The sequence below is a fragment of the Sebastes umbrosus genome, chromosome 7, assembly GCF_015220745.1.
Source record: "Sebastes umbrosus isolate fSebUmb1 chromosome 7, fSebUmb1.pri, whole genome shotgun sequence".
Classification (NCBI taxonomy): Eukaryota; Metazoa; Chordata; class Actinopteri; order Perciformes; family Sebastidae; genus Sebastes; species Sebastes umbrosus.
The window spans coordinates 33,263,133-33,276,169 of NC_051275.1; the positions used below are offsets into that span (position 1 = coordinate 33,263,133).

Sequence of the window (13,037 nt, forward strand, 5' to 3'; positions counted from 1 at the left end):
GGGCTGATGGTGCAATTATTTTGTAAAAATAAACAAATTGCACATCATGTTTTATAATCAACTCTGCACAAAGAAAAACACACACAAACAAATCCAAAAACCAGCAAATACGAGCTTCTAAATATAGCCATATTCCGGGTTAAAGGAGTGTGCTAGCTGGAGTAGAAATTGGAACTTGGATGAGATACAGTAAATCTGTCCTGATAGGATCAACACGGTGGTCTGGTGCTGAACAGCAGCCATATGGGCAACAGACAGAATGACGGCCGTAGCAAATCTGCCTGGACAGCCCTTTCTGATGGGGAACTAAAGCCGTTATATCCATCTATGTTCTTGCCAAAGCCCGCAGACTCCATTGACAAAAACAGTAATTTTACCTCTCAGGACACAGGAGTTGCTGGTCTACCGCTGCCTCGGTTAGTTTGTTTACATTATAGTGTGACATGGGTGTTTTAAAGGGTTAGTTCAGATTCACTAAAGTCATAATATAACACAAACTAACTAACCGATTGAGGCAGCGGTAGACCAGCAACTCCTGTGTTCTGCAAGGGAAAATTACTGCTTTTATCAAAGGAGTCTGGTGGCTTTGAAGAGAGCATAGATAACGGTTTCAGTTCCCCATGGGAAACATAGACTGTATAGCTGTCTAAGGCAAAGTGGTGAAAATATTCTAAATATAGCGTACACTTAAACTGATATTGATTTTTTTAGGTTGGCCTTTCTTTTAGGTGCCTAAAACACATTTTGCTGCTGCCCCTGTCCACAGCAGTACATTACTTAGCTTCCGTGCTGGTACTCGCCGACCGCCATCTACTGTAGGTAATCCACTGACTCATACAACCCCACTTCCGAACTATGCCTTTAAAGGTCTATTTCCAGCTTATACCCAGCATCAACAAAACTACAAAACTAACCCATCAACTCTTCCCAGTCATATCCAGGCTTGGGTGGGTATTCATGTTAATACAACAGAACGGAGGAGAGCTATATTACATCCTGTGCTTTGGCCAATCTCTCTCTACCGTATCTCCTGCCAGGAGAGACCCCCGACATGACTCAGCATCACTCTACCCTGCTGAATCACCATGGCAACCAGGGACAGTACCCATGGAGACCAAAGAGAGACGCGGAGAGACATACAGATCAAAGCTGATTCAGTGAGAGAGGAAAAGGCGGTCCCAAAGACGAGTAAAAAGAAACAGACAGCAGCAAAACGAGAAGAGCAGGTAAGAAAGGAGGTCAGAATGATGAAGAGACAGAAAAAACACAGAGTGAATGAAAGAAGACAGAAAGCATCAGAGAGACAAAGAGAAGAGCGCGAGTAGGAAAAGGGACATTGATTTTCTGTTAAGAGGAAGTAGAGAGAGAAAGAAGGATGGCAGGGAGGTCTACAGCTGTATAATCCCTGCCAGACAAGTGCGTCACGTTGCTGAGGGCTATGTTTGATTTCAGAATAGTTTTATTCCTGTCGGGCGGGGCGGCTCAGTGCCACTACAACTAAAGCCGAAACCCTTCACTGTCTGCCAGCAATCAGCCAATATGTCATTTCAACAAGGTCCTTCAGACCTTTCTTCCCTCCAGTTACTGCTGTTGCTTGTGCTTGATTTATATTCTCCTGTCTCTCTTTCTCTATAACGTTCCCAAACAAAGAGATGTACACAGAGTTAAAATTACTCAGTGAGGGTGAACAGGTTTTAAATAATACTTAGTGTTTATCCCTAACAGCCAGCAGGAGGCGACTCCTCTGGTTGCAAAAAGAACTCTGATTGTATAGAAGTCTATGAGAAAATGAGCCTACTGCTCACTTGATTTATTACCTCAGTAAACATTGTAAACATGAGTTTATGGTCTCAATCACTAATCTCTAAATTATGGTCCCATTTAGAGTCAAATAAACCATAAAACAGGGGATGCTTTAGGGCGGGGCTACCTTGTGATGAAAGGTCGCTACCAGGGCGTTTTCCGGTCTGGGAGTTGTCTGAGTTTTCGTCTTAAAACTTTAACCCCTTTCACAGTGTGTTTTCAGGTCATCAATGTCTTATTCAGCGTTCGGATAGACTTAGCTCCATCCTCTCGTAATACTTCTGGTTGCAAAAAACCAAGATGGTGAAGGCCAAAATGCCAAACTTGAGGCTTCAAAACGGCAGTCCACAAACCAATGGGTGATGTCACGGTGACTACATCCACTTCTTATATACAGTCTATGATATTTTTGCCAACTTTTTATACTTTTTACCTTGGAGGAAAGTGAGTGCATTTTTTATATCTCGCCTAGTTTTTCTCTAAACAGTATACAGATTAAATGTTTGATAAGATACATCTATAACTGATGTGACTAGACATTCTTACAGACAGCCAAAGTCCCGACTCACTACCAAAGATAAACACTCATCAGCTTGCTTACCTCTCTTGTTCATGCGGAAGAAGTGCAACGCTATTGGCCAGGAGAGAACCGCCATTAGTGAAACTGCAGCCACATGGAGGAAAGGTGCTGTCACCTAAAGATTAAAAGAGGAACGACACGGGATTGGTCAAAATTGTCAAAACATAAAGCACAAATTACAGTTTGTATTAACACAACATAATTCTCTCCTGTGATTGGCTGGTGTGTCAGGATTGACTAACCTGCAGGGAGAGAAGGAGAGTCTTCCATTCTTTGCTCCAGAGGTCAGACAAGATGGCGGTGGCTGTGACGGAGAACGCCAATGCCACCACGATGCCAGTCTGACAAAAACACAAGAGGACGAGAAAACACAACATATGACACCTCGTCTGTGTTTATTTATATGGATTATTTATATGTATTACTATTATTATTACCTTGTGGCTCCAGTGCAGGTACAGCCTCTGACCCTCAGACAGCAGACACACCGCCAGCACCTGAACAATGTTTAGATATTCATCAAAAACTGTTGCATAAAGCTGCTTCAAGTAATACTCTCCTACAAGGAATTAGATTCTTTGGAAATTGTATTTAAGTCACAAAAAGTGAGCTAACAAAGCACTGTTAACTGTTTACTTTTTGGCATGTGTATATTTTGAATTACTTATTTACTTACTGTTAACCAGTTATATTTATGAAAGTCTTAACCCATTCATATTCCTGGAATTTTGTACATTTAGTTTTTGCACTTTATTAATAATCTTAATTATTTATATTTTGTTTTATTTATTCTACATATTTGCACTCTCGCCTTCTTTATACTACTAAATAAAGTTCTATCTTATCTTATATCAGTTCTGACCTGTCCAGAACCGACATGGTTTCTACTTAACTTCAGCAAACTGGACAATGTTAAATTGTTAATTATCTTTTTAATAAAACCTCAAATCCTCGTCGTTTTATGCCGAGCAGATTTAAGAAAACTTGTGGATATCTTCTCACTGCTGACAATATTGTCAAAGCTCTTACATGCCTCAGAGTTTTCTCTACCAAGAGACAGTAAAATGAGTTGATGCAGATTTCTCCTTCACTTCATATGTGTCCCTTTTTCTGTATTATATAATAATTCTTACATATTATTTGTCAGCTCAGGCGAGCGGACAAGCTCCTAAATATCACACAACGGGCTGGGAGGGCCGAATGGCTAATGTGAACTTGCACCTGATGAAACACATTGTTTCAAGCACTCTGGTTTAGTGAGAAAGAATTAAATAAAGTGACACTACTGATAACCTCTGGTTAAAACAGAAGGAGTGAGGCCAACTGTCTTGCTCAAGAACATTACAGTAACGGGATGACAAATGCATTCTCAGCACATCCAGGGATTTAAGCTGGCAACCTCTGACCTAAAACAACACAACACTGCCTACCTCTGTAGTATATAATCAGACCTATGAGTACTAGAAACATGTTTTTGTTCTGATCTCTGTGAAGAGCTTTATCTAGACAGGTTAAAATCACATCAGTGTTCGTACCAATAGTAGGGCGATGTACGTGAAGAGAGCAGCAGCAACGACCAGCAGGACCAGAGACCAGGGAAACCAGAAGCCCAGAGTCCCAAAGTTAAACCTGAGGAGGCACAAGAACAAGCCAAAATCGTGATTGCGATTAATATTGATTAAATGTGCAGCCCTACTACAATCACCAAAAAAAATACTCCAACCAACACGAGGGTGTGTGCACGTGCCAACATGTACAGTATGTGCTGCGTTGTTACCCACCAGTCAAAGTCGATGTAGTCGTTCTGAGCTTCACTCCAGAAATAGAGGAATAAAAAACTCAAGAAGAAGGTGAGGATCAGGAGGCCAAAACTGCCACACTCCACCTGTAACACACACCCATACAGAAGTCATGCGTTATATTTGGTCTTACCAAACTACCCACTTCTACCCAGAGAAAGTCATTCTAATAATAATTAACTATAGTTTTAAACCCTTTGCCCCAATGATTCTGGGAAAAATATTTTTTTTCCCATGTTAACAGGATTTACAGTCATAATTGGACTCCCTGATGCTACACAATCTGGCAGATTGGAGGAAGTCAATCAAATTACAGAGTGCATATGGAGGCACTTTATTTGGATACAAGCTGACAGAGTAAATATATGCTCATATTTTCCGGAGAAAAGCAGTAACTGACTGTTGGAGTCAGCAGGCTGGACTGACGGAAACCGTCTGGGGAATCGATACTCTGCACGATCAGCAAACAAACCAAACTCAACTCACTGCTTATAGATGGTGCTGTGTGTGTGTGTGTGTGTGTGTATGTGCGTGCGTGTGTGTGTTTACCTTGCTGCAGCAGCACTCTCCTGGCTGCGCCCGGGCTCTTTGGTATCGTCTCCATTGGCAACCATAGAGGCCAGCCAGGCAGGAGACAAATGGCTGGTGTTCATACCTGATACAGTCGATGAGGAATTAACCAATAAAGTAAACATCAGTTACCTGAGTCGAGCATTTCCACAAAATGATTGAAAACACAGAAAAACACTAATGTAATGTTGTATATTTTAAAAGACATCAAGCAACATATCACTAGGGCTGTCAATCGATAAAAATGTTTAATCGTGAATAATCGCAAATTAATCACATATTTTATATCTGTTCAAAATGCACCTTAAAGGGAGATTTGACAAGTATTTAATACTCTTATGAACATGGGCAAATATGCTGCTTTATGCAAATGTATGTATATATTTATTATTGGAAATCAATTAACAACACAAAACAATGACAGATATTGTCCAGAAACCCTCACAGGTACTGCATTTAACATAAAACAATATGCTCAAATCATAACGTGGCAAACTGCAGCCCAACAGGCAACAACAGCTGTCAGTGTGCTGACTTGACTATGACTTGCCCCAAACTGCATGTGATTATCATAAAGTTGGCATGTCTGTAAAGGGGAGACTCGTGGGTATCCATAGAACCCATTTACATTCACTTATCTGGAGGTCAGAGGTCAAAGGACACCCTTTGAAAATGGCCATGACAGTTTTTCTTCGCCAAAATTAAGCGTAACTTTGAAGCGTTATTTAGCCTCCTTACAACCTAAAAATCACAAGTTGCGTTAAGTTGTTAAAGAAATTAGTGCCGTTAAAACTAATTTGTTCTAACGCCTTATTATTGCGTTAACTTTAACGGAACTACATATTACTTAACTTTTAAAAACATTTTAGAGATTTTAAAGATAAGATCTTGACTGTTTTATTATAGTTGGGAGTGGTGCACTGGAAACTAAATAAATTGTGATGAACTTGAGTAACCTTTGCTTTAAAATGTCTGCTCTGATAGCAGGCTTCATTTTGGATCTGGTTCCCGGTTGATTAAAATACCCAGATTCATTGAGCTCTGAGGCTAAATAACCTCATATAAAACAGTTTATTAATTTGCAATGTCCAAAACATCCAGGAAGCAGCTTCTAAGTTTTAGCAGGTGCTGACTGTCAGGCATCACTGATGGGTGTGATCTGTCATTCGACAAGGCCAGCAGAGTGGAGGTGCTTCTCTGGTGAACCGATTGAGCTGCCTGTCAGTTTCAGTTCATCTAAATTAAAGTTTATCAACCTAATAGTTCTGAATCAGAATTATGACCTCTGGCATTTGAAGTATGCAGCTTGTGAAAAATAAAGTCTGCAGTAAGTAAGAAGTTTGCACCTGTTGGTTCAATGTGTCAGATACATTTTCCGTCTTTCCTTCTGCTGTCAACATTAATTAGGCTGCCACTGAAAACTCTTTCAGTTACTTTAAAGATAGGGTCGATGATGTTGGAGAGCTAGCAACATTTGAAAGTAGCATCGCCTCAGGAGCTCCGTCTAAACCCCCCCCCTCCCTTCGGGGCTCCTTCTAAGGCAATGATTGGTAGACGTTTTTACAGGATTACAGCAGCTACAGATGACGGCTCTTTTCCGGTCCTTTTTCAGAGCTAATCAGTAACGGATCGCTGTCGAGGTGTAAAGACCATTTCAACCAATATAACAAATAGTGCATACTGGAGAACATTGTCAACCCTGACTTTAACTTTAATCACAAATGTGTGAATCAAAGTTGGTTTGAGTCAGAGGCCAAATCAGGTCTATTGCCCAGTACTGTAGGTCACATCAACCCTGTCTCCTACTAAATTACGTTCCCATACAACTAAACTGCATTCTCAATTACGTTTCCAGGGAAACGTGTTTTCTCCCTGGATATGGTCGCACTTTTAAAACATACAGTGGTCATATCCAGTTGTCACAAAAATAAGAAAAAAGCCCTCTTTAGATGATGCATTCAGGCTCCCTCTGAAGCACTGTGACTCATCCTTCTGTGCAGACACAGACAGCAGGCCGTCGTACGTCATAGCAAACAGTTCTCCATGAAAAGAGCAACGGCAGACAGCAAATGAGAAACAGCAAAGTTTGTAGATAACTCTGAGTAACCAGGAAATTGTTTGGACAGAGATATTGCTGCTTGTTTTATTTTTATGTAATTGTCTGATGAATTAAAACAAATGAAATTATATTCAGCTCAGGCGGTGGCATGTTCTCCCTGTGTTTCCATGGGTTTTCTCCAGAAGACATGCAGGTTAATTGTTGACTGTAAATTGCCCGTAGGTTTGAATGTGAGCGTGAATGGTTGTCTGTCTCTATGTGTCAGCCCTGTGATAATTGATTACTTGCTTATTTATTAGATCTTGTTCTGTTTTTTACTCATGCCTCTTGTTGTTTGCACCGACCCCCTTCGCTGCTGTAATCCTGCAAATTTCCCTGCTGTTGGATAGGCTTGTAGTCGGTGTTACACGGTGTTCGGGTATACACCGATTACATTACTTGCCCACCGCCCCACCATTGTTTTTTTTTATAGAAGTAAAACCCATTTAGTTAATTTTCAGATATCAGCACCGTGTTATCAAAACATAGTCGGATGATGGATGCTAACTGAAAGTGAAAGTCTCAGCTCAGACCAGCAGGAGTCAGAATTCACACATGGGACGAGAGAGAGTTGACAGACAAGATGATGGCGGAGGTTTTGGTGTCAAAGCGAAAAAGCAAAAGCACCAAACACCAATATTTCGGACTTAAACCCAATGCTATAAAGGAACCATAACGTTAAAGAGGCAATCACCGTGCGGAGGACGGAGCGGTCACAGCCAGTGCGCCGCGTCGCCAGGTAGAAACCTGCGGCCCCAGAGCGAATGCTCGACCAGAGAGGCCTGACACAGCCATCCGACGGTAAAGATCGGAGTAAGCACTCTACACATATTGAGCGCCGTCTTTTCTTGTGAAATGTCCGGTGTAATCGGTAACACTGGTGTTGTCATCAAGTTTATTAACCGGTGGGAGAATTTACCCACTGTGACATCCCTACACTGGGACTAATAAAGGATTATCTTTTTTTATGACAGATGGTCACTCCACACATTACTACAAATTGCAGTCCATTTTAAAGAGCAAGTGCTGTCTTCAAAGCAGTGTGAATGCATATAAAAACTGATGTCTATCTCCATTACGTCAGAGTGTAAGTGTCATCGCTGACTGGTGGTGTGTGTTGTTCTGTACCTTTGCAGCAGCTGCCGCCGCACCACCTTTAGCTTCCCCAGCTTCAGTCTGGTCACGGGCATACACTCATCCACAGCCCGGCATCACAGAGACAGACAGAGAGAGAGACGAGGAGGAAGAGGGAGGAGGAGAATGAAGAAGGGACAGGAGAGAGAGAGAGAGAGAGAGAGGATGGAGGAAGAAAAGGCAAGACTGTAGGCCACCACGCCACCTTCACCTAGAGGGAGAGAAGAAAGTTTGAATCAATTTAAAATGTATTTATAGCAAAACTAGACTCAGAAGATACAGATACTCTCAGAGAAACACACACTGACCTATATCTGGTATAGTTGTGAATACACAAGTTGTGTGATTCTACACAACTTGTGCTTGCTCAGGTGATTTATGACTGTAGTACAGTGTACACACACACACAAACACACACACACACACACACACACACAACTACCTGTTTTACAGTATATGGTCTGTTTATGTTAATCCATCATTCCATATGACTAATTACAGGAGTATAATTAGACCAGTCAGCCGGTAAATGAGCCAGTTATCCAACCAGCAACAACGTCCTAAACCTGAAACTAATTAAAATGTAAAGGGATTTAGGGTTTATGGTTTTATTGCAAAGTAGGTTTTCACATTCACAAGGAATTTGTCTTGGTGTTTTTGGTGCATAACAATAAACATCGCCAGAGAAAATAAAAATAAAAAGCAAGTAGTGTGACAGTAAAGAAACATAAATAAAAGTTATTCAGTCATCCAACCAGCAACAACATCCTGAACTCCCAGCTGCAGCTGAAACAAAGCTGATTAAACCAGGAGTCTATCATCAGAAAATCAGCAACAATTATTATGATAATCTATTGAGAAAAATAGATTATATATTATTAATAGAAATATTTTCAGCGTCATTGCGATATGTACATGCGCAATAAACACATCGCAAAAGGCTGTCTGAAACGCGATGAATAAAGAAAATCATTTTATTTAGGGAGGGTTAACGAAACCATCAAAATTTGTTAATCGATTAACTGTTTCAGCTCTAAAATGATCCCAGATCAAACCCAGTAAACCACTGAGCCTCCTCCTGTCTGTAGTTCAACTAAAGGTGATCCTAATGTGGTTCAGACCCAGATATAGGTGGCCTAAATCTGCAACAGCTTTTAACTGTGTGCCTGAGTTATGAACAAAGAGGCCAGTTTAATGGCTTAACACACACACTCTCTCCATTATAAATACTGTATTGACCAGAGTGTGAACTGGTTTGGTCATAAGATCCAGGACGGATGATTTCGATACAGAAAAGCAGATTAGTAGTAAATTAATGAGGCAAGTGTTTTGCAACATCGATGTTAAAATTAACTAATTAACTCATCATGAGTACATGTGCACGGTGTGTGTGTGTGCGTGCGTGCACGTGTGTGTGTGTGTGTGTGTGTGTGTGTGTGTGTAACAAGATACAGTTGTATGGGTGAAGCTGGTATTTGGGGCTGACAGATGGTAAGCACTCTGTTGTTGCTCCATCACATCAGGACTGAATAACAGATGTACGTTGTTTGTCTCTTCAATCCAGCAACAACCTGATAACCTGAGTTTACAATTGAAGAATAGATAATATACTACTAACATGATGACAGATCTGTGGGGGGCACACAGTTCATGTCTGAAATCAGGTCACTTTACAAAAAGACGGTATACAAAAAAATTAAATAAATAAAATAACACCCAAAGATCCAAAAATTTGAATCCAACCCTAAAGACAAAGTAATGCATGCATCGTTTTCTTCTAAAATAAATGTAAGTGTATCATCATACTACTGAAGTCTACTTTTCTGGTATATAATAATCCATTTATTTGTTTCAATACAATTCTAATGTACGTTATATAATTCATCTTAACTCTTATCTAATATATCCTGTGCAATTCAGTTTTGCTCAGTTGTATTTAGTCTCTGTGACTGACGTCGGCTGCCAGACGACCAGGCCGATTCAACCAGCCGAGTCATCACATTGCTGCCATGGCAACTGTGACATCAGATCCGTTATTATCACTGCTGTGAGAAGGATGAAGGGAGGTGGGGTAATAAACAATAAGGAGCCAGATGGAGTCATAAAAAGAGGAGACGACTGAGTGAGAAATTACCATCAGGAGTCATCAAAGCTGTTGATGCACTAAAAGCACACATATCCTGCAGGGTGAGACACAGAGTCCTCTCTTTGCACTACGTCTCACACACACTCAGTGAATTAAGGCATTTTAGACGGAGCACACAGCCACATAAAATAATATGAGAGGCAGAAAGAGAGAAATACACAAAAAAGAGAAAAACAGAAAATACACCTACATGTCATACCCTCTCTCTTGCCCTTTCAAAACTATCACTGTCACTATCAAATGAAGGCAAGATGCCCAAAAAAAGAATCTTAAAAAAAAAAAGAATGAAAAGCCTGAATATAAAAAACCAAAAATAATTATATACATATATATATATATATATATAAATAAATATATATATATATTATATATTATAATAAGATATCTGTAAAAGTGGTAATAATGGTCTAAAATACCTTCTGTCCTTTAAAATTTTATCTTTTCTACTTATTTGTCATTATTTTTTTAGGGCTGTAACTCCTATTTTTGTTTAATATACAGATTATTTTATGATTATTATTAATCGTTTTGTCTCTAAAATGTCAGAAAATAGTAAGAAACACACATTACAGTTTTCCAGAACCCAAGGTGACGTATTCAGATTGTTAGTTTTATTAATCCAGCAGTCAAAATTAAATAAATATATTTGATTTACTATGATGAATGACAAAGACAAGCATCAAGACGTCACATTTAAGCAGCTGGAAACAGTAAAAAAAATGACTGAAACTATAAATCAATTTGATTAGTCGAGTAATATTTCCATCTCTAAACATTTTTTAAAGTCTTTCTATAGTGTTCCTTTTATTTTATATATAGTCCAACTTCCATCAAAGTCTATACACACATCTTCTACCTGCTCCCTCTGACCATTTAATAGGTAGAGCGCATCATGATGCGACATTAAAGGTGACCTTAGAGAAACTTTTTAAATCTTGACAGGTGTTTTATCACTGAGCCGCTGCAGGCATCATAAAGTGTACAGACAAGGTTATTTAAAACAGGACCAGTGATCTGAATTCAGCTCAGGCTGTAACTCAAATCACAGCAGAGATATTTATTACTGTTTAAGTTTCAATGCTTACTTCCTCAGTGATGCTCACAACATTTTTGTTGCAAAAATCCGAGCAGCAATTACACGTTTGAATTTTTTTACTGTATTTAATGTTATAAAAGACAAGCTGATTGAGTGACAACTTGACAAAAGGGACTTCTGAATTATGGATTTATGCATTTTTGCTCTGAAAGGGATGTAAGCCCAGGTCTTTGTCTCCATTGTGTATGGTGATAATGGTGGCAGCTATTGTAAATGCCTCCCTTTCTTTCTAAACGGCTTATACAACAGAACCAATATGTGTTTTAGCACCGAGTGTCTCTCAACCCACCACCACTTCTGACAGCTGATGAGGGCGTTTCTTTTTTTCCTGTCAATGCTAGTGTACATCTTCACTCTCGCTGCTTTATAAACTATGAGTCTGGACCCAAAGTGGGTCAGATATATGACAGGTGGTGACATGAGGGGAGCAGTGACACACTTTAAGGACTCTCTGAGCTCCTGAGGTAAAAGGAGAGGACATTTAATTTAGGCTGAGAAAGTTTAGAAAAAACCCTGCAGTCCTATCCATGAAGTGAGGACACTGATAGCACAGGAGAAGACTGCCAAACCAGAGAAGGTGGACAAGATAAGATGGCAGTTTAAAACATGTTATAATACTACAGAAGTTCCTCTGTCTTTATCTTTTCTTTTTTGCATCTCTGTCCATCTGATTTTCCCTACTTGACCCTTTCACTTTGTCACTCTCGTCTAATTGTCTTAACCCCAGTTTTTCTTCCATCCTCTCTCCATCTATCAGTGCTCCCCTTCCTCTCTGAGCAGCCGTTGGAAACTGGCCAGTACTTTAGCAGCTTGACATCAACCTACACGACTGGACAGCACTTCATTCAGCCAGCTCTTTACAGAGAGAGCCAAAGTCAGATAAGGACACACTTTTCTATTTATGGGCTGTCAATCGATCAAAATAGTTAATCACGATTAATTGCAAATTAATCACACATCTTTTTACCTGTTCAAAATGTACCTTAAAGGGAGATTTGTCAAATATTTAATTCTCTTACCCAAATGTGAGTGGGCAAATATGCTGGTTTATGCAAATGTATATAAATATTTGTTATTGGAAATCAATTAACAACACAAAACAATGACAGATATTGTCCAGAAACCCTCACAGGTACTGCATTTAGCATAAAAAATATGCTCAAATCATAACATGGCAAACTGCAGCCCAACAGGCAACAACAGCTGTCAGTGTGTCAGTGTGCTGACTTGACTATGACTTGCCCCAAACTGCATGTGATTATCATAAAGTGGGCATGTCTGTAAAGGGGAGACTCGTGGGTACCCATAGAACCCATTTACATTCAAACATCTGGAGGTCAGAGGTCAAGGTACCCCTCTGAAAATGGCATGCCAGTTTTTCCTCGCCAAAATGTAGCCGTTATTTAGCCTCCTTTCCGACAAACTAGTATGGCATGGTTGGTATCAATGGAGTCTTTAGGTTTTCTAGTTTCATATCATACCAGTATCTTCACTCTAACTTTAAAACTGAGCAAATTGCATTAAAGAAATTAGTGACGTTAAAACAAATTTGCTTTAATGCATACATTTTGACAGCCCTGGTGTATTTATAGGGCACGCTTACATTAATCAACAATGACACGACAGAAATGTTCATGAAAAAGTCCCGTGGTCAGCTAAAACAATTAACATCAGAAGTGAAACAAGTTTTGCAATCCGCTACGATGTCTCTCTGACAGATCCTGATGCATCTAATCTTGCGGTCAGATTAGAAACTAGATGACACTTTGCCTCTTAAATATGTCGCCTTTGCTGTGTGATACAGCAGCTTT

At 39.8% G+C, this 13,037-nt stretch overlaps 1 protein-coding gene across 2 annotated transcripts in view; it reads right to left on the reverse strand.

The window, feature by feature from the left end:
* The window catches only part of gdpd4a (glycerophosphodiester phosphodiesterase domain containing 4a), a 37,810-nt gene that overhangs the window by 13,828 nt on the left and 10,945 nt on the right, over positions 1–13,037 (reverse strand). For both annotated transcript variants that reach the window (XM_037776283.1, XM_037776284.1), the window contains exons 2-8: positions 7,979–8,195; positions 4,732–4,837; positions 4,165–4,268; positions 3,919–4,012; positions 2,821–2,880; positions 2,626–2,724; positions 2,405–2,498 (exon numbers count right to left, since the gene is read on the reverse strand). In XM_037776283.1, the coding sequence (XP_037632211.1) occupies positions 2,405–2,498; positions 2,626–2,724; positions 2,821–2,880; positions 3,919–4,012; positions 4,165–4,268; positions 4,732–4,837; positions 7,979–8,040 (619 nt within the window). In that variant the 5' untranslated portion in view covers positions 8,041–8,195. The remainder of the gene's footprint in view (positions 1–2,404; positions 2,499–2,625; positions 2,725–2,820; positions 2,881–3,918; positions 4,013–4,164; positions 4,269–4,731; positions 4,838–7,978; positions 8,196–13,037) is intronic.